Consider the following 21,505-nt stretch of genomic DNA (forward strand, 5'->3'; position numbering starts at 1 on the left):
GACCTGTGCTGTGCTCTTGGCACAGGGGTTCATGGAGTCACGGGATACCCGCAGCTGAAGGCACCTGCAGAGGTCAGCTCCGGCTCCTGGCCGTGCACAGGACACCCCTGCAATCCCCCTGTGCCTGAGAGTGTTGTCCAAAGGCTCCTGGAGCTCTGGCAGCCAAGGGGCCATGGCCATTCCCTGGTGAGCCTGTTCAGTGCCTGACCACCCTCTGGGGGAAGAACCTTTTCCTGATAGCCTGTCTAAACCTCTTCTCCAGCATTCCTACTCTGCCAGCTTCTGAGCAGTGCCTAGCTTGCCTTATTTTGCTGTTAAAAGGGGCAGACTCCTCTTGTCTGCATTTAATTAGGATGGCTGCAGAGGTGATGTGTGAGCTGTTGTCACCTGCTTTTGGGAAAAATATCTACAGATCAGTCAGGATGACAGCAGCAATCACAGTGGGCTTCTGTGTTCAGTGTCCTGTGCTCTGAATTCACCCATCTTACAGTAAAGGTGGATAAAGAGTAAAGGCAGCTTGAGTTTCCAGCTCTGTCTCCTGGCTGCCTCCTCCCTGTCTGGAGCCTCCTTGGCAGGGTGTGCTCTGCACGCCCCAGCCCTTACTGCAGGGACAGGACTGTGATCAGGGATGCTGCTCATGTGCTTGGAATTTCCCTCATTTCCAGCCTCCACTGCTGTTCTGTGCTCTTTGGTGGGACCTTCAATGAGTCTGGTCATTGGGGAGAGCAGATAACACACCCTTGCTTACGGCATCGCTGAGGGTGCATCCACACGATGAGCCTGTTCCTCCCTTGGGATATTTGGTTTTTTATGGCCAGCAACATTTTCCTTTTGCTCTGGATGCATTGAGTTGTGCAATCACAGTGCAGCCTCATCGGCTGGACCCTTCTCATAACAACCTGTTGATTTCTTTGCTAATTTGGCTGTGGGCTTTCATCAGTTATAAAACAGTGACACAGTGTGTGACTATTGCATTCTCCTGCCTTGACTCACCGGCTGTGATTCCAGAGCAGTGACCCCCCTGCTGCTAGCTGGAGCAGCCCTCCGTGACTCGGCTTCGGGAATTTGGGATGTGAAAGCTTGACAAGCTGTGTGAATGTCAGTCCAAATGCTGTGGGCTGGGTCTCTCATGGCAGGTTTGTAATCCCCCATGGATTACACTGGTCACAGGTACCTGAGCAAAGCCTTCTGTGCCTTTAGGAACCCACTGGAGAACAGAAAAGGCCCATGGGGAGACAGGGGGGTGTCGGGATTGGGATGTGGCTTGGCACTGTGTTCACCTGCATTGCTGAGCTCAAGAATTTACAGATCTTGCTGTTACCTCCATCTCAAAAAATGGTGGTGTCACCTGGGCTAAGGCCTGTTCTCACCCACATGGAGAAAATCAGAATCACAGAATCTCCTGGACTGTGGAAGAGACCCAGAAGGAACATTTGGACGTCAAGTCCAATTCCTGGCCCTGCACATGATTCCATGTTTCCAATGCCTTCTGCCTCCTGTGTGTCCTGTCCAGCTGCTTCAGGGAAGGTGATATATTCACAAGCTCATAAGGAATTAATTCTGCACCTTGTCCTTGAGTGCAGCCATGCTTTTGACTGGAAGATAATTCGAAGATAAACTTGCATAAAAGGCTCCCTCCACGTTTTAGGCAGATTACTTCCGAGAGGTTTGTGAGGAGGACTGAGTGTTCCCTGATGAGACCATAGCCTTCAGAAATGAGAGATGGAGAACAGCTGCTTGCCAAGGATGAGTGTGCTAAGGGGGGCTTCCGTGGGGCTCATCTGCAGTGGGGCACTGACCAGTCTGAGTTTCCTTTAGCCCACAGTGGGACCTTGTCTTGTACAAGCACTGGGAGTTTGTTCTGGCTGACTGGTGTATTTCTGTTCCACTTGTGTGGTTTTCTGCTAATTGCTCGTTAATAAACGAGTGTAGCCTTGCATAGTCCTTTGCAGAAGAAACTGTCACTTCTTCTGTCAGGTGGACTTGAGCTCGGTGGGCTGTCCCATGACTTCTTCTCCAGGTACTTCTGTAGCACTTGCACTTGATTCCAAGTATTTCTACTCCTCTTATTTACTGCTGTGACAGAGGAATGCAGCTGCACAGGTGGACCTGGCAGGACTAGGGAGGTTTCCTGTCTCAGCTGTGGTTACTCTACAGAGCACTGGAGGCATCCAATTTCAGCATCTCAGTGATGAAACAAGAAAGGGGGCAAGCCAATAAACCTAAGACAACCTGGCCTCAGGAGTTTCCCTCTTTGTTTTAAAATATGAACCTCTGCATTCAAGAGGAGGATATATTTAGGCAGCAGCCATTGATTAAGGTGTCATTCATCAAGCTGGCCCACAGATCTCCTACAGACACCCCCCAGGGGTCCTCTGCAAAAGAAGAAGTGTTTGTTGATGGCTGACCCCGGGTCCCCAGGCACTGGGTCCCTCCCAGCCCAGGGAGTGTGTCCTGCTCTGGGAGGGAGGCTTGGATTGATGGCTGAGGGGGCAGCATTTTTTTCAAGTCTGTCGTAAATTGAGAGTAGGTGGAGCGGTAATGAAGATAAATGAGAGGCTCTTCCCGGTTGATTAGCCTATGCTGACGGATGCTGCGCTGGCTCGGGATGCCTCTGGCCTGCCTCAGACCTCCTGCTCACCTGCCAGCATTCCTCAGTACAGCCAGGATGGGAAAATTGTCTCTCCCTGAAATCCAGAGGGTCTTGGAAGGGCCTGGGGGGAGACCAGAAGACTCCTGGGTAAACAGCTCCAATGCAAGAGGAGGGAAGGTGCTGCACAACCCTCTTGTGCTGTCAGGAATTGGTTTAATTCTGTAAGAAACATCTAGGCAGTGGGGTGGTCCTGTAATTCTCTTAAGATCTCCATTAAAATGTCACCTTTTGGCTTGGCTGTGGCTTTGCAGCAGCTCTGCTGAAGGTTCTTTTTCTGCATGAGCACTCTTGGGGGTTTGGCATGGAGGAAGGTGCTTAATCTAGCCCATGGCAGGATCTTTTAATTCTTTGAGCAGTTCCCTCATCAAAACCGGTTTCAAAGTGGATTTCTCTCCCCACTTAAACTATTATTTCCTAGGGCCATTGAGTAAAACCCCTGTTCACAGATGCTCTTGGTGCAGTAGCCCATGGGTGGCTTAGGAGCAGCATAATCTTCTTTGCCTTAATCCCATCCTGTTCCTTTGACCTCCCTTCAGACTTTGCTCTTGCTCAGCCCCTCTTGCCCACACATCTCACTGCTTCCAGGAGAAAACCCCAGCTCCTCAGAGACCTCTGGCAGCAGGAAAGCAGACCCCAGCAAGAAATATTTGCAGATAAATGTCCCTGTTGACTTGGCCTTTCTTATTGTTATAAGTTTGGAACTTCCATGAAAACTTCCCCTATGTGAAACGTCCTTACTTGCCCATCAGCACAATGCTGAGGAGTGTTGGGAAAATAAACCCCATTTTTCTGGCTCAGGGAGGAGGCACAGCCTGCCTGGGGCAATGTGCAGCCTAACTCTGGTGGGGGAACTGCAGGAGCACTCTCAGCCTCAGGAATTGCAATGATTAAGATAATTTTTCTTTTTTACCTGGGTTAGTTGAGTTTCCAGGTTCAACTGTTATACATTGCATTTGTTTGTGTGGATTGGGACCTTTGGACCAGACTCTATAAAATATTTGTACACCAAGTAAAGCATTGTTGCAATGTCTGCTTGCTCAAATTGGTGGAGAAAAGAGGAAATCTGTAGAGATGAGGGGTGGTCCCTGTAACTACCTACCAGCAGGTCTGCAGCTGCCTTCCCCTCCTCTTATCAGCTTCGATTTTAGTTGATTATGTCTTGAGTGTTTGGGGTTTTTTTAATGGGAAAGAGTTGTAAGTTTATTTAGCATCTCCTGTGCTTCAGAGCCATGGAATGGTTTGAGTGGTACAGGACTTTAAAACCTTTCTTGTTCTGTCCTGTGCCATGGGCAGGGACACCTTCCACTTGACCAGGTTGGTCCAAGCCCTGTCCAACCTGGCCTTGAGCAGTTTTGGGGATGGGGCATCCACATGTCCTGGAGTGTGATCCTGCTGAGAAAGGATTCCCCTGGGGCTTTGGATGCTCAGCTCTGTAGGAAGCTTTGGGACAGCAGGAGCTGCAGACAGGGGGGAAGAGAAACGCTCTGGGCTGGTTCCTGCTCTGGGGATGTGCCCAACTGAGGGTGTAGGAATTCAGAAAGCAAAGGACATAATTTTCTGGTACAGGTTTATAATGAATTTTGACTTAAAATAATAAGCAGTATACACAACATACACGTGAGTTGTACAGAGATGCTGTTGTATCGTTGACTTCAGAACCTACCAGTAAGTTCACAGGTCTCATTTGCTCTCTCAAGCCCCGTGTGTCCACCAGCACCTAGAGGTGGCCTTTGTCTCTGTGCAGTCCTTCAGGGTTCAGTTCCACGTTACAGCTCCACTTGTTCCCTGTGCTGGGGACACAGGGACAAGCCTCTTGCTCAGTAGGGTTAGTGATGTGTCAGGTCTGCTCGAGGGAAACACAGCTATCATGGAACTGTCTTACGGATTCACAACACCCTTCCTCTGGCCTTGCAAAAAAGAAACAGCAAGAATGCTTTTGCAAGAGTGGATTATTTTGAACTAGTGTTTTTTGCTGGTGAAGCTTTACTGTAAGGTAGATTCTCTGGGGAGGTGCAGGGTTCCTCAGCCATCACGTCCCGACAGTCAGTCCTCCGAGTCTCTGTTGGTTGCACCATCCCTTTGCCGAGAGAACCTTTGCAGGTTCACAGTTTAAGCAAGGATCACAGCCTCCTGCTAGGTCGGGGATTAGTTTTGCTGAGCACATCGAAGGGCCCACAGTACCTCCTGGGAACTGTAGTCCTTTCCTTAGTGCTTTGTAGAATTAATTAAATAAAAGCCATGCAGTTGAACTACAGCTCCCAGAACATCGTGGCCCTCAGGGCACGGGGGTTTAAAAAAAATTGCAAGGGGGGGTGGCAGTGGCTTCTTCCCTCAGTGCTCCTGTCTCATCAGGTCTGGTCCAACCACTCGGCCCGTTTGGGTGCTTTACACGTGTGCACATCCACAGTGTCCTCGCACTCCTTGCAGCGCACAGCGCAGCACCAGTGGAACTTGCACTCGCACTTGGTGACGCGGGTGACGCGCGTGGTGTCGTAGCCGCGCCCGCAGCACATCACCTCGCAGCCGTCCGTCCCGCGGGACGCCTTGCTGCACACGCGGCCGGCCGTGCCCAGGGAGCCTGCGGGGAAGCGGGAGCGCGTCAGCCCGGCCTCCTCCCTTCCCCACCGCCCGCCCGCAGGGGTTACTGGTGAGACCGCGCGTCTCCAGCTGCAGTGGGGACCGTGGGTGCGACTGCTGCGCTGGGGAAAGCCTTGTTCTGTCACAGCACGTGCTGCAGGGGGGTCTCCAAAGGCACCGCTTCGAAGCCTGCACTTGCTGTGCTTTATGGACATGGGATGCCACAAGCCTGGCCAGGGATGCAGCTCTGGTGTCTCAAGTCCCTTATGATGGAGGGTGGGAATGAGATGGTCTTTCACATCCCTTCCAACCCAAAACCTTCTGGGTTTCTATGGCAATCTGCATGGCCCCCTTCCCATGCCCACTGCTAGAGCCTGTGTTTGCTGCTGCCAGAGCATAAGAGTGGCAGGAGACAGGGATGGGCTCTCCAGCCCCTCTGTGCCTTGGGGAACCCCTGGAGCAGTGTGTGCCCACCGAGCCAGGTTTTGCAGCTGGCAAAGCTCAGAATGCCCTCTCTGCTTAGGCTGAGGATGGCAGGGTCGTGTGCTCCCCACTGAACTCCCATGGCTGCTGCAAAGTAAACTGGGAATGCTCCAGGCTGAGAAAAAATTGATCATCTCTGCTGGAGTCCAGCAGCCCTGATGCCTCTTCCCCGTTCTCATCCCAACCTTGGGCTGTGTTCAGAGGAGCAGCCTGTGCATGGAACAGGCTCTTTGTTGCCTGTTCAAGGGAGCTTTGCTCTGCAGAAGATGGGCCCTGAGGATACATTCCACTTCTGTGGTGACCAAAACCTTGAGGGGTTTGGGCCTTAGTGTAAAGCCTGGGGATTTTGGACAAACACAGTCCTGCCTGTGCAGGTCTGGGATGCTGCGGGGACTCTTGGGTCTGGGTAACTCCCTCTCCAAGGACTGGGGTTGAGTGGGGGAGCTGAGCCCCCATGCTGGGCTAGCTGGGACTGCTGGTCTGTTGGGAAGGGAGGAAGAGATGCTTTGGGTAATGGCTGGAGCTCCAGCTTTTACCTGCTGACTTGTCCATCACGCAGTAATCAGGTGAGTTCTCAAAATACACCAGATCTGTTTTTGTGGGCTTCCTGAAGTTCTTGTTGGCTACTGTGAAGCCAGTGCCATCCTGATTCATTGTCACCTGGATGGCCCCATTGTATTTCTTCCTTAGGTAATCCCCTGTTTTTCGAAAATCTGACATTGCCAGCCAACAAGTCCTTAGTGTGCAGGAGCCGCTGACCCCGTGGCATTTGCACTCCAGCTTCAGGAAGCGCTTCACAGCCTGTGGGGAGAGAGATGGGTAAGGACCAGTGGTCACCCTGGGCACCAGACACTGCAGCAGTGTCTACTCATTCCTGGTGCAGCTTGTGAGCCCTTGGCTGTGTGGGATTGGGCTCCTAATGGGAGACAGGGGCTGTGTATGGAGGTCACCGATGCCAGCATCAGCAAGGACACAGGAGGCAAAGGTGAGCAGGTCCTGCCATTCCCTAGGGCAAGGCATGCAGCGGAGCTCTGGGAAGGCAGGGCAGCATCCAGCCTCACCACGGCAGGAACTGCCCTCCGAAAGATGCCCGAGGTTCCGTTTCTCTGGCCAAGCTGTTCTGGCTTGTTGTGGCCCAGTCCCCTCCAGAAGGTCCCAGAGGGGCAGGCGAGCACTGGGCTCTGCTGCAGGGGCTGCACTCACCATCCTCCCGCAGCGGTTGTTGTGCAGGTTCATCAGCGCCCGGGCGTCCTTCACTTTTTTCTCCTTGGCATCCACGAAGGCTTTGGCAAAGCGGATCCCGTAGTTGATGTTGTCGCTGCAGCCGCCCCAGTCGAACTCCCCGCGCTCGTCCTTGGAGCGGCCCCTCTTGAGCGGGTCACAGCTGCAGACCTTGAGGTCCCCTTGGCTGCAGGCCCGCGTGATGGCATAGACCACCCCGGCCGAGGAGATGGCGTAGACGAAGGCGGCCTCCCTGCTGCCTGCCACGGGGAGAGAAACAGGAATGGGGAGTGAGCGTGCCAGGCTGTGCCCAGTGCCTGCAGCCCATGAAGAACCAGGCCTTGGGGAGCGAGACCATCCTGTAAGGGGATAAGCCAAGCCCAGCTGTCTCTGCTGACCACAGTGTCCAGCCTCGGCTGCCCTGGAGCCCTTCAGACTAATTGCAAGGCTCAGGGTACATGCCCACGGGTGGCGAGAGCAGCCAGGGCCAGGGCTGCTGCCCTCCCTCCCGGCGCTGAGCGGAGCCAGCCCCAGCCCCGGCTCTGCACAGCTTGCTGCCTGCGATTTTGTGTCTCTGGTTCAAGTTCGCAGCTGGTTTTATAATGCTGTAAAAGAAGCTGCAAATCAAAACCATGTTAGTCTTCATTTCGAGAGCCTTTGAAAGCAACTTCAAAGGCAGCAGAGCTCTCTTTGGGCCTCGCAGGATGGGGCTGTGGCAAGGAGCTTTCATCATTCCCCATCCTTTGCCAGGAGAGGATGCAAGCAGGAGAAAAGGTGCCGTGATGGGAACAGAGAGACTGAGCAGGCAGGCTGCAGCATGGTGGGGTAAATGCTGCATTCGGCATTCCAGTCCCCTTCCTCCAGTCGGGTCGGGCATCTGGCTCGTGGCTCTGCTGCTTGTCCACCCCACGGGCAGCTGCCCCATCCCCCCGCCAGCTAGGAGCAAGCCCCCCACTCACCGGCTCCTTCTGTGGCACTCACGTGTCCTCCATACGAGCTGCGAGTGGAAAGGCTCTTCCAGCCGCTTTTGATTTGGAGGCCACATGGCTGGATGCTCCCGGCACGTCATGGGATGCAGCAGCATCTGTGCTGCAGGGCTGCTGCCCGTGCCAGGGCTCGCGCCGGCTCCCAGGGCCTGTTTGCTCCCAGAGCACTCCCGGGGCAGCTGGAGCCACGATGCTGCTCCTGCTCTGGAACCACCCCACCCCTGTCCCCACCGTGCCTTTCCTCTCTGCTCCTTGGGTGCATCTCTTGGGTGCATCCCTGCTTGTGTTGTGTCTGTCCCTCACCTGGAGCGGGAAGGTCTCTCCCGGGCAGGGCCATGCCCAGTCCTTGGTGCAGGGCTGGCACCTGCCCTGCAGCCGTGGTCCTCCTCTGCCTCAGAGCCCGGAGCAGGGACTGGAGCTGCATCTGTGCCTTGCCTCCCTTGCCATGCGAGGGAACAGCCAGTTCCCACGTGAATTGCTGAGTCCTGGCCAACCCCGCTCTCCAAATATTTATATATCCCATTACTGTTTACATATGCGCCTGTTCTCCGGAGGTGTCTCCTCCTTCCCCCTTCTCCCCCAGTGCTCCCCCTGCTCCATCTCATCTGGTGCAGCTATTCCAAACGCAGCGCTCTGCTCCCATTACTACTTGATTAATTTACAAGGAAAGGCAAAGCTCTCCTCAGGGAGTAATCCAAGCCACCGGGCATGGCAGCCCAGGGCAGGAGAGACTCTCCAGGAAGACAAGTCCCATGGTGGTGGGAAGGGGACAGGGCAGGACCTACTTCGCAGCATGACCCGGCCGAAGACGGTGTGGTCGCGGTCCAGGGTGCTGCAGTTCCAGCGGTGGTGCCGGAATTGGTGCTGGCACTCCCGGATCCACTCCTTGGCTCCCTCCCCAACCGACTGCATGATGTCAGGGTACCTCTGGCAGAGCTGTCGCTGCTTGTTCACCAGCCCGGGGATGTTGTCACAGATCACCCTGGCGCCCAGTGCCCCGATGTACCTGCGAGAGAGAGCGGTGCCACGTCACTGCCTGCCTGCAGAGGGGAGTCACACAATCACTGGGTATCCTGAGTGGGATGGGGCCCACAAGGACCATCCAGTGCAACTCCTGGCCCTGCACAGGACACCCCCAAAATCCCACCCTGCGATTGAGAGTATTGGCTAAACACTTCTTGAGCTCTGGCAGCCGTGGGGCCATGACCACTGCCCTGGGGAGCCTGTTCAGTGCCCGACCACCTTCTGGAAGAAGAACCTTTTCCTGATATCCAGCCTAAGCCTCCCCTGACACAGCTCCAGGCGTTGCCTTGGTTCCTGTCCCTGGTCACCGACAGCAGAGACCAGAGCTGCCTCTCCACTACCCCTGAGGAGGAGGTTGCAGACCCCAGTGAGGTCTGACCTCAGTCTCCTCCAGCTGAACAAACCAAGGGACTCCAGGTCCTCACTCTGCTTGCTGGGTCTTATATTGAAGCCTAGTTTCCCTCTTTCCTTTCTAGCTGTGTCAGAGCTGCTCCAGGCTCTGCCCCAAGTGTCTCTACACAGAAATGTCCCCCTTGCAGCATCCCCTTGGCACGGGTGAGCTGGGAGGCACGTGTCAACACCTGCCTGGGGCTGTGGTTCAGACAGGCAGGGCACAGGGACAGGGCACAGCCTGTTTAATCATCACAGTCTGATTAATAAAATAACCCCAAAATGCATGAGCCAGGAGCAGGCAGAGCTCTTCTCAGTGTGTGCATCACTGCAGGAAGGAGCAGGGCATCTGTGGAGCCCATGTCCCCCGGCAGACAGTCAGCTCTGGGCACTGTGAGTCACGGGATGTCTCCCGTAAGCCTGGCCTGTGTCAGCTCCTGGGGCAGCAGCAGAGAAACTTGCTGATGTGCAAAACCTCCCTCCCACCCTCTCCCCAACATCCCAGCCCTGCTGAGCACAGCAGGATGGAGCCCAGCTGAGCCCAGTGTGGCTCGTGCAGGCTCTGCCCTTCCTCCTGCCTGCATTTGTCAGGAATGTCCATGGCACAGCCTCCCGTGGCATGCGCAGGTGAGGGAGGAAGAGGAGCAGGCTGCACAGCTTGGTGCTGCACTCCCCACCCACGCTGCTATCCCCGAGCTGTTGATTTCTCTCTGTGCATCTCCTGAACATTTACTCCCGTGCCCTGAAGCTCCGTAACTGGCAGAACCAAGCTGTGGCCCCTGTCCTGCCTGCATCCCACCTGTGTCCTGGTCCCTCCCTGCAGCAGGAACCCGGAGCAGACAGACAAGGCACAGAGAGCAGCCTGCCAGAGCCCGGCTGAGCCCATGGGCAGCTTTCCACAGCCACGGGGGAGGGGAGGGACCTGAGCGCTGCCCCGCACTCTCCCCGTCCCGGACAATGGCAGCAATGTGGAATTTTCCATCCCAGTCGGCTCCCCCTGCACCACCCGCTCACCCCTCTGGCTGCTTGTGCTTGAGGATGACTTTTGCTGCAGAGCACAGAGCTGGGATTCTGGCTGGAAGGGATGAGGTTTGGGTGGTATTCAGATTTTTTCTAACCCCCAGACTGGAAGCAAAAACCATCCTTCAATAATAATAAAAAGCAATAAGCTTGGATAATATTTCATTGTCTGTCTCTGGACATGTTCTCTCAGTTCTATCCACCCCAGAGAGAGCTCCCAGGCTCAGGAAAGCCCTGCGAGCACACAAAGCAATGGGATCTGCTCCCTCTTTTAAAATATTTTGTTTAAATGCTGGCAGAAGCACAAGGTCATCTCGGGCTGGAGCTGAGGATAATAAACCCAGCTCCCCATGGCTCTGCAAGCCCAGACTCCAAGGGGCAGTGAGCATTATTGTCACAGGCATGCTCTCCAGCCTTTCATGCTGGGGCAGAGGAACAGGGAAGTGGCAGAAGCTGTTTAGGAAAGAAAAGCCAACAGGAGCTCCTCGAGCACTGCCAGCTGCAGATGTTTCACTGCCTTGCTCGTGCCAGACTCAGAGCAGCCCCTTCCCATGGGGTCAGGGCAGAGGAGCATCCCACGTGCATGGTGGCACGGTGACATTGAGTGGGGCTGCAGAATTCCTTCCAGGATGCATGGTCAGGTCCCCAGCCCTAAATTGGTTCTGCCCAGCAAGGATGGGGGTGGCTGGCTTACCCCTGCCTGTGCTGGCCAGGAGTGATGAGATGCTGGGAGGTTGCACAATGGAGGTTCAGAAGTAGCCAAAGCTCCTCTTTGCTGGAGAAAAGTGATGCTGGGGAAGCTGGGAAAGGTGAAATGTTCTGTGATGGGCCACCTCACCAGGGACCTTGTGGGGCTGGGGCACTGGTCTCCAGGCCCAGCAGTGGGCTGCGAGTGGGCTGGGACACAGCAGCTGGCAGTGGAGCTGCCAGGACTGGAGAGTGATGGATAAAGCACTAACACCATCCCCTGGGAGACCGAGATCAAGGGAAACCCTCCAGACAAGATAAACACCAGGCACTCCCTTTTTCACACTGGAAGCTAATTACTTCTCCCTAATTCTCCTGCCAAATACCCAGATCAGAGCAAACATTATCAGCAGGAGAAAGTGGAGGGAGAGCAGTGTGGAGGGCACCAACTGCTGCAGCAGCAGTTCGCCATGTGCACCCCAGAAGGGCCAGGGGCAGCGGCTGCACCTCCCTTTGCCTGTGGCAGCACATTCACCACAGCACCTACAGCATTCCAGCAGGGTTTATGTACTGAAATCTAACACACAACTAAAGGGAAAGTTCCTCCCATGACCTCGAAAGGCTGTGGTTGTCTCGGCAAAGGCGAAAGCTTGGTGAGAAATGCTCCAGTAGAGTTCAGTTACTCTGAAATGGAGCAAGACGAGGAACATCAGAAAATTCTGCCAAGCAGAGTTTTGGGAGGGAAAAAAACCCAAACATTTGTTTTGGATAGATGAAAACATCCCTTGCAATTTTATTTCTCAAAATCTGTGACATTTTAAAAATACTGCAACGGGAAAGACAATGGATGTTCTGAGAAGTCCCCAGCTGCCTTATCAGAACTTCATTTTCAAACAAATGAAACTCTGCTGGAAGTACCACACTTCTGCAGTGCTGTACTCTGGGGTAATCAGCATTTTTATAGCTGAAAAAAAAAACCCCACAGAACTCCAGCCCTGAGTTCAGAAAAGTCTGTGAGGGATAACTTCTCCCGATGCTGGAGGCTACTCAGGCCTGGCCTTCGGGGTTGGGAGGAGAGAGGCAGAGCCCGCAGTGAGGAGGGGCTGGGAGGCAGGGAAGAAGGGAGTGGATAATTAAGTGCATGTGGGGATAACAATCCCCCACCCTGCCCACCAGGACTCCATATGCTGCTGCCTCCTGAGGGTGTGCAGAGCCCTGGCACCGCCCTTTCCAAGTGCAGAGCTGTTTGCCCAGCCTGGCTGAGGGGCTGGCACAACCCCCGTGCCCACCCTGGGCTGCACGATGCTGCAGCGTCGCCTCCTGCCCATCGCTGCAGCCTGGAGCTGGGTGCATTTCCCTGCTTCCCCCGGAGCCGGGTGTGAGGCTGTGCTGCAGGGCACGGCGCTGCCTCTGCCTGCTGCTCACAAGGCAGCAGCAGCAGCAGCAGAGCATGGACACCTTGTCTTCAAGGGCAGGTGCTTTTGGAACCTGCGAGGCCAAGCCCTCCTCTGTCCCTGCAGGCTGCAGGGCTGCACTCAGAGGCTGCAGGGCTGCACGCAGAGGCTGCAGGACTGAATGCAGAGGCTGCAGGCTGCACGCAGAGGCTGCAGGACTGAATGCAGAGGCTGCAGGGCTGAATGCAGAGGCTGCAGGGCTGCACGCAGAGGCTGCAGGCTGCACGCAGAGCCTGCAGGCTGCATGCAGAGGCTGCAGGGCTGCACGCAGAGGCTGCAGGGCTGCACGCAGAGCATGCAGGCTGCATGCAGAGGCTGCAGGACTGAATGCAGAGCCTGCAGGCTGCATGCAGAGGCTGCAGGCTGCACGCAGAGCCTGCAGGCTGCATGCAGAGGCTGCAGGACTGAATGCAGAGCCTGCAGGCTGCATGCAGAGGCTGCAGCGAGCTCATCCGGCGTCCGCGAGTGGAACAGGAGACACCCGTCACGCGCTGCCTTCCAAGCTGTTGTTCTTTGGAGAGTCTGCTGACTTTGGCTCTTGTAAACAAGGAGAAACCTAAATTGCTTCTAAGATAAACATGCAAATCAGAGGCAGACGCATCTATTGAGCCGGTGGCGTGCAGGCGGTGCGAGCCCCTCCTCGGCTGGGCTGGGCTGTGGGTCCGGCTCCTGGGCTTCCCACACCAGCCCTCGGCTCACTCTGAACAGCTCCTCCCTGCATGTGCTCGCTGGGAGAGATCAGCTGGGAAATGGCTCTTGGAAAATGAGGCTTGGAAGAAATTAATTTAGTGGGAATTCATAAAATTACATGGAATCAGAAACTGTCCTGTTGCTCTTCCATAATAACAAGGTGCTCCTGCAAAGTGAGTGAGTGCCCTAATTGAGTTTCAATGAAATTTATACTAGACACTGCTTTAGCTAAGACTTGATTTTTCACCATTTCATAAGGCATTGGAAAACCTATTTGAACAGTACTTGATTTTAAAAGGGAAATCTTTGGAATTGCCTTTCTCAGACAAATCTACATTTTAGTGCTCTGAATTCAAACAGCTGCTTGAAACACCATAAATTCCCATTGTGGGTTGCACCAATACCATTAAAGGCACAGTTTTAAACTAGATTAATAGAAGCTCAGCTTAACAAAAACCACTGCCACAGTTTTACCCCTGGTTGCCCCCAGGGGTTCTGGACAGACTGTGCTTCTGAGGTCTGCTCAGAGCTCTGAGGCTGAGAAGAGAACGTGGTCTGGCTTCTTGGTGGCATCAGAAGCTGTTGGAGTTCATCCCCTGGGAAGAGTGATTCAGTTCCCCATTGCTCTGTGACAGCTTTGACAGTCCTGAAGGATCAGCCTGGGAGCCAAGCTACCCGGGCTTCTGGTCTCTTCCCATCCCACTGGATCCTCATGAAATCTGAATTTTGGAGGGAGGCTGGAAAGCCGTAGGCAGCTGTTGGAGACAGCTTGTGCAGATGGGATCAAATCCAACATCCCTGCCTCTTTGCCTGCTAAAGAGCAAATTCCATCATGCCTGGCAGCATTTCACCTCCTCGAGTTCTTTGCATACTTCCCAAGGATGCTGCACCTTCCTTCCTCTGCTCTCCCTGCTGTGGCAGACAATTTACAGCCAACTGCCAAGCACTTTGGGTTGCAAGGTGCTATAAACATCTGAGATATTATTTTAGTATTTCAAACCTGAGTATTTTATTAAGCCCCACTGGGAACAGGGCCATCCTGGCCTGCTGGAATTGTTAACGCCTTTGAGTGATTAATAGTCCTAATTTCCTCACTTACAGCCACTACTCTGCATGTTGAGAGCCTTAGTCTCACTTCAATAATTTTTAATATCATAATGCTGAGCCACTACCAGTGCCACGCAGGGGGCATTTTTTTATTTTCTGCACCATCTTTCTCTTTCTTGTGCATCCCTCTTTTAAAGTTGTCTGCCTTCAGATCCTGCTCAGAGCCCCTCTCTGGTTTCCCTGCACCCCGTGCAGTCTTTGGGATGCAGTTTCTGTGAGGAGGACTGAACACTGTGGTCCAGGGGAGATGGAGCAGATGGGTGCTGCAGTCTCTTGTCCCCTGGGTGGATGTGGAGGCTTTGCTGTTGGCATCTTGCATAACAGTAACCAGAAAACTGAGGCCTGAAAACTTTGGTCAGCACTGGGTTAAAGCTGTTCCTCAGGGACATTGTTGCTGGTGCATGAATAAAAAATAATTGCTCATTAAAAATATGCTTTACCCTTAAGAATCAATTTTTTTTTTCTCCCTAAATCTCAAAGTCCTTTCCTAAAAGGTGGGGAGGTAAGACAGCCTCTGGTGATAGAGCTGGATGTACAATTCTCTTTTCCATGGCATATCCTGGGTGTTGGGTGTGAGCTGCTCCAAGAAGAAGCTGTTTCCACGAGCTCTGGCCCAGCACACGTCTCCTCATGGCACTGCTGAAAATCACTTTTGGTAATAGCAAAAGCTAATGAGTTTGGAAGAGCAGAAGGAATTTTTTTCCTTCTGCATTTCTTTCTGAGAAAGATTTCCCACAGGTGAAAGTGACCCTAATGAAAAATGGACTGAGCAGCACAGTTAGGATTATTATAACTGCTCAGAGTGACTGAGAGAACCCATCTGTTCCATCCACCCTAACCAAGAACACCAGGGCTGCTGCAAAGGCCACGGGGTTCATTCTCCATCAGCCTGACATTACTTTAAAACTTATTTTTCACAGCATGGCTGCCCGGACAGCCGAGCTGCAGAGCGCCTCAGGATAAAGACTTCCTGGTCACTGACCTCCTGCTTTTATTGCCATGCAAAGTGCTCTGCAACAACAAACTGACAGCCGGGCCAGCGCCCGGAGATCTCCGTGTCCCGAGCGCCGCACGTCCTCTCCCCTCCGAGGTGGCAAGTTCTGCTCCTGGAACTTTGTCCCCTGTTCCATGGCAAAGGGGCTGGAATTAGACTAGATGCTTTAAGGTCCTTTCCAGCCCATTCTGTGATTCCGTGATTCTGTATCGTGCCTGCAGCAGTGCCAAGACTGAAAGGGTGATGAGCTGCTTGCTCGGCAGCAGAAGCACCGGTGGCAACGCTCCATGGCACAGGATGGGATCACAGCCACGGACACACAGCCCTCGGAGCCCCCACACAGCCCCCAGACCCTCTAGGAGCAAAGCCCGGGGGCTGCTGTGGGTCTGCCCAGCTGAGACTGGCACGGCGGGGAGCAGCGGCACCGCGCCCCGGAGGGGCGCACGGCGGGCTGAGGAGCTCCTCCATGCAGCTGGCTTTCCCTTGGCTAGATTTCAAACATTCCTATTTATGCTATTTCCCCTCCCACACACCTTAGCATGATGCCTGCTTAAATGAGCCTCTCTCCTATATCCTGTATCCACTCCATTTTTCCATCACTCCTGGTGCCCATCTGCCACGGCCGGACCGTGGACAGCACCGGTGTCCCAGTGGAAACGCACGGCGAATCCTGGGGAAGAACAGCAGTGGGAGCACAGCCAACGGCCCATCCTGGTGGGAATGCCTCCTTCTCCATCCGCAGTGGGGTGTCCTTGCCAAACCCTTGGCCAGAGCCGTGCCCAGGGGCTGCTCTGGCGCGGAGGAGCCAGGGGCACTCCTGCTTCATGATTTGCCCGTGGTGTGTTTTCCATGCCCATACACACACTCCTCCTTCCCTGGCCAGGGAAGGGAGCTCACCACGATGGCTGCCTGACTGTGGACTGGTCATCCCTCAAAATCCCCACATGTGCATCACAGCCTGGGATGCAGCAGCTCTCTGGAGCCCCCATATCCTCACAGCTCCATGGGTAGCCCCATGTGGTTGCCAGGCTCCCACACGCTCTCCAACCCACACCCAAACTTGCAATCCTCTTCCTTCCACAGATTTGTTTTATCTCTTTGGGAGCCTGATGCCTCCCATCTGTTCCAATGCCAAATGAAATTAAATATTTGTAGTTTCCAAGGGCTGTGGTTAGCAATAAACAAGTTAGCTAACAAGGATTTGGTGTGCTGGGGAGCTGGGGGGGTCTGTGTGGGTTGCAGGAGAGTGGGTATGTGTGAGGGTGGGATGCAGGGGGCTACGCAGGGCTTTGTGTACATTCTTCTTTAACCAAACCTTTAATTTTAGAATGGCTTTCCACACCAGAACGGCTCGCCGGGCTCTCAACAGCGAGTAAACTCTACTTAGTTATTTACAACAAGTTTGTTTATTGCACAGTTTGTGTTTATAAGCAACATTTGTCTAATCTCCCCAATCTTTGCAAAGGAATTTCGGAGGCCGCTTTTGGGGCCTGACGGGCTCTGGCGGCGCGGGGCACAGCCCTGCCAGCCGCCGTCCCCGGGCGATGCTGCTCTCCCCACCCGTGCACGCAAGTGTAAACGGGATTTAGGGATTTTCCCGTTGCATTCCTCCTTAATTTCTGTCTGTGTTTCAGCTGGTTGCTGTTGCTGAGTAACACTTTGGAGTCTGGCAGCGTTTATGCGAGGGTGCTGCTCCCCACAGCCACGACGCCACCCCGCTGTCAGCGTTAGTCACCGAGCCGGCCACAACCACCCAGGCCAAAACCACGCTGTCCCCAACCTGTCCCCTCTGCCCGCGCTCTGAGCACGTGCACACGCACACACACACACACCCACAGCCACTCTTTTGGGTGCCAAAGTTCACCCATTCCTGGCGTTTGTGTGAAGCGGTTGGGCCATGCCTGACGTCACTGAAAATTAATAATTTGCAGTTGTTTAGAAGAAACATTTGGTTGATATTTCCTTTCCATGTACTGTGATCAGAGGAGACCCAATTTTTCCTATTAAACTACTTAAAAAGTTGACTCCGAAAATGAGAAGCATTTCCTCTAGTTCCCCAAGTTTATTGTGTGTGAATCCCTAGAAGAATTTGGCAATAATAATTAAAATAAGGAAGGATGATGCACCACCAAATGTATTTACTGTAATATCAGTGGTGCTAAAGATGTACTTGGAAACCTATGCAAATCACTGAATAACTTTTTTCCCAAACCACAGCTGGTTGAAACCATTTTCAGTAAAACACAATTTCATCTAAACACGCTATTTCATCAGGACTGACACGTCCAGCACATGTTCTGCTTTCCAGAAGAGAAGGCTCAATTGAAAGTGTGACTCTTCAGAGTTTAACATATTCCATTTTTAACTGTTTTTTGTTTTAAAAGTCATGTATTTCAGGTCCTTGGGACCAACATGCTTGGCAAAAATGTCCAAAGGCTGCCCCGGGGCCGTGGGGCTGCCCAGCCCCGGACAAGCACAGCTCCCCTGGGCTGCCAGCCGGGGATCAGCCTGCAAGCTGAGAACACAAACTGCTGTGGGAGCTAAATCTAGCTTCCTCCAAACAAGCCACAGCTACCGAGGCTTTAGACGTGGCTGGTTTTCCTCCCGCTTGCTGGGAAGCCGCGGGCGCTCGGAACGAGGGCAGACCGCGGCGGAGCCGTGGCGGGGAGAAGCGGGCTGCAGCAAGGGAAATGGGCGGTTTTAATTCCTCCTGAAGAAGGAATTTTCACCCTTCAGGCAGCATCCATGTGTGCTACCAGAACTGCCCATCTCTGGGCAGATGATGCTGTGGCTGCTCCACTCCTCCTTTTTTCCCAGCCGTGTTATCCAAGCACCCACTCCTCAGCTCTAACGAACTCTCTTTCTCCAGCCTCTGTGATAATGGAAATACTCCAACTTCTGCACTGTCCCTTCCTTCCTTCCTTCCTCAGACTTTCACATTTCAGCAACCTCACCTTGCCCACAGAAGCAATCCTGCCTTCACCTGCCCTGCTGGGCTGGGGCAGAGCTGGAAGCCAGGTCAGTGCTTGTATCAACCTGAGACTCCCCAGCAGTGACTCATTTTCTCTCCCAGTGATTCCAGTTCCCCTCAGCTGACCAGGCTTCGGGAAAGCTCCTCTGGGCATGGCTGTGAACAGCCATTTGTCCCCCAAACCATTTTCTGGTCTCTTGAAGAAGTTGCTTTTGTGCTTGGTTGCCGCCAGCTGCCCGAGCAGCCTGTGCCCTGAGCTCCCGCTCCCTCCTGGCCCCACCGCTTTCCCACCAGCCCTTCTCACCCTGGAATCGCTCTTCCAGGGATGCCAGCCCGGCCAGGGCTGCCACACGCCCAGACGTGCTCTCAAACACCGCGAATACTTGTGCTATCTGCACGACTATTAAGTGCTCCCGGCCCCTTACAGAGCGCTCCACGGTAGCTGAGAATTCCCAGAAACTACCGTTTTCTTTCAGTGGCAGATGGGTTGAATTTGATTAAGTTTTGCCTCATCCACCGTGATCTGTTAATGATGATGAGATTGGCATGGAAAACGATGTTTTCCACAAGATTAGAGAGGACTTTTGTAGGGTGGGGGACACTGAGAACTTTACTGCAGCCAACTATTTTTTTTCCGCCAGTGTTGCTGAACTACTGAAACAGCACAGGGTCACTTGGAAAACTTCTCGATCCTTGTTTTCCTAATTACTGTCATTCTGCATAGATGAATTTTCATTGTTACACGAACCGGGGCAGGACGGGACTAATTTCCACAGGGTTTTTGTTATGGCGTCATTTTTGTCTCTTACAAAGCCTCATCTAATCTAAAGGAAAGGGGACATCAACTTTCTTCGCCTCCAGGAGCAAAGTAAATAACTGCGCGGGCAGCACGGCAGCCCGTAGGGACGGGAGCTCCGGCGGTGGATCGGGGACCCGAGCCGCTGCCCTTCCCCTGCCCAAACCGCGCCGGGGGCTCGTCCTGCTCCTCGCCAGGGAGGGAAGGCTGTCAGCGGCGTCACAGCGCATGGGCTTCTGCTCCCCGGCAGAACCGGAGCTCCCCGCGGCAAGTCCCGTCCCTAAGGAGTCCCGGCGGCATTTTCGGGGCGCGGGGAAGGCTCGGTACCGGCCCGGGGCGGTTCCGCCTCCGCCGCTCGGCTCTGGGAGCCCGGTCCGGCCGGGGCCGCGCAGGTGGAGCCGCGGGGAGCCCGCACAGCCCGGCCGGTCCCGCCGGCTCCCGCGGCCGCACGTCGGGCGCTGCCCCGTCCCCTAGTCGGTATTCCCCGTCCCCATCCACGTCCCCGCTGTCCCCGTTCCCGTTCTCATCCCCATCTCCATCCCGGTCTCCATCTCCATCCCGGTCCCTCGGCCGCGCCCCGCGCAGCTCCCGCCCGGCCCGGGCACCGTCGGGGCGGCGGAGCCGTCGCGGGGCCTCACTCACCACCACGAGGAGTCGGCGCGGGGCGTCAGGGCGAGCAGCAGCAGGACGAGGGGAAGGCAAAGCCGGGGGGCCGCGCCCGCCGTCCGAGGGAAGGCTCCGCACTCCGCACGCCCGGGGGCCACGGCAATCCCAGGAGACGCTTCCAGGCGGTTTGGGCTGAGCATATCTCTCCGGGGCGGGGTCCAGACGGAGAAATGACCGGGGAAGGGGGTCCTGCCCGCGCTCCCCTCGGGGCACTGCCCGTCACGGCCCCGCGGCGCGTCCGCCGGCTCCGCGCTGCTGAGCGAGCCCCGGCTGGGCCCCCGCGCCCAGGCTCATGCTGCCGGGGGGGCGGCGGGGGGGTCCCTCCCCGCGGGGCTGGGGGCGCTCAGCGGGGCCCCCCGAGCGGCGCGGGGCGGGCGGCGGGGCCGGGCCGGGCCATGGAGGTCCTTGCGCGGAGGGCGAGGGCGCTCTGGGGATGGGAGCGCGGGGGCCGCGGCCAAATATTGCCGGCGCCCGCCGAGCTGCGGGCTCTCATTGGGCAGAGTCAGAGACGCGGAGCCGCCGCTCCGGCCGGACCGACCCCCGCCTCCCCGAGGGCACGTCGGACAGCCCCCTCCGGGCTCCTGCCCCCTCCGGGCTCCTGCCCCCGGGCCGCTCCCAGCGCCGCGCCCGCACCCGCGGGGATGCGGCGCGGAGCCGCCGGTCGCCCCGTCGGGCCCCGGCGGAGGAAGGGGCTGAGCGGCGCGGTGGGATGCGGGATGCAGGATGCGGGATGCGGGACGCGGGACGCGGGATGCGGGATGCGGGACGCGGGATGCGGGATGCGGGATGCGGGATGCGGGATGCGGGATGCGGGGCCGGCTCGGCCCGCGCTCGCCCCCGCCAGGTGTCACTGCTGGGTGGGAAGCGCCGGTGAGCCGCGCTCCGCGGGGCCCCGGGGCGGGCAGGAGCGGGCAGCGCTCGGACACCGCCTCGCCGGGAGCTGGCGGCTCCGCTGGTCCCAGCCACGGGGCCGAGGCGGTGCAGACCCCACAGGCGCCCGCGGAGCTGCAGGCAGCGGTCTGGGGGACAGGGACACAGTGGGCACACACTCCCTGGATGGTGCTGGCCACAGCAGGAGCCGCCATCGGGTGTCAGTGGCCAAGCTCAGACGCAGCCCTTTGCACTCATTTGGCGAGGGTTCTCCCTTCTTTGCTTGCCTCTGTCACCTCTGGCTGTGGGGCAGGGAGAGCTAGTGGATGAGCTGCCCTGGGCTCTCAGCTTTCCTTCCTTCATCACCCTAAAACTGGTGACTGACAGCTGGTGAACCTTGCCTGGCAGTTCCCTCTTCCCCAGGTCCCCGCCTGGTCCTTCCACACCATGGAGGTGAGCAGCCATTCTGGTCACCTCTCATTGTCAGCACTTTTGTGATAAACCTGATTAATTAATGGGATTGTAAAGCCCATTATCCACCAAAGTCCTTTCCCAATTGCCAGACCCCCTCCCCTCGATCCAGCTCAGCTCATTTTGCTCTTTCCTTCCTATTCCTGTTGTTCAGATCAGAGAGAGTCTTCCCCAGCCTGAGAGAAACAGGGACTAGAAGCTCACACACAGTTATAATCCAATTATACTTCAGAAAACTGCAGTGACAGAAAGCTGATGCTGGTGGGGTGCTGTCCTTTTGTCCGAGTGCCCACACAGAATATTACATTACAGCTTATCCCCAAAGTGGTGGCACTGGAAAGGCTGATATTTATAGACTGTGGAAGGCTGTGAATTTGTTTAGAAGACCCATCACAGCGGGCAGAATGCTGGATGCTCTGCTGGGCTTTTCTCTGTCACTGGGTTGT

The 21,505-nt window shown here is 55.4% G+C and overlaps 1 protein-coding gene across 1 annotated transcript; it reads right to left on the minus strand.

Moving 5' to 3' along the window:
• Window positions 1-4,215: 4,215 nt before the first annotated feature.
• Window positions 4,216-20,243, minus strand: WNT2B (Wnt family member 2B). Its single transcript, XM_041468113.1, has 5 exons — window positions 19,695-20,243; window positions 8,706-8,926; window positions 6,917-7,194; window positions 6,250-6,514; window positions 4,216-5,231 (listed from the first exon to the last, which is right to left on the minus strand). Exons 1-5 carry the CDS (start codon window positions 19,856-19,858, stop codon window positions 5,002-5,004), a joined length of 1,158 nt encoding a protein of 385 aa, XP_041324047.1. The 5' UTR covers window positions 19,859-20,243; the 3' UTR covers window positions 4,216-5,001.
• Between the last annotated feature and the right edge of the window lie 1,262 nt (window positions 20,244-21,505).

This window comes from Pyrgilauda ruficollis, unplaced genomic scaffold (genome assembly GCF_017590135.1).
Source record: "Pyrgilauda ruficollis isolate IOZ18807 unplaced genomic scaffold, ASM1759013v1 scaffold100, whole genome shotgun sequence".
Lineage (NCBI taxonomy): Eukaryota > Metazoa > Chordata > Aves > Passeriformes > Passeridae > Pyrgilauda > Pyrgilauda ruficollis.

What these genes read in the sequence shown, in the direction of transcription:
- WNT2B (XM_041468113.1), bottom strand. Translation starts at nt 19,858, where the DNA reads ATGCTCAGCCCAAACCGCCTGGAAGCGTCTCCTGGGATTGCCGTGGCC. An exon ending in CGCGCCGACTCCTCGTGGTG is followed by an intron (nt 8,927 to 19,694) that starts GTGAGTGAGGCC and finishes TCTCTCTCGCAG; the next exon opens with GTACATCGGGGCACTGGGCG. An exon ending in CGTGATGGACAAGTCAGCAG is followed by an intron (nt 5,232 to 6,249) that starts GTAAAAGCTGGA and finishes GCTTCCCCGCAG; the next exon opens with GCTCCCTGGGCACGGCCGGC.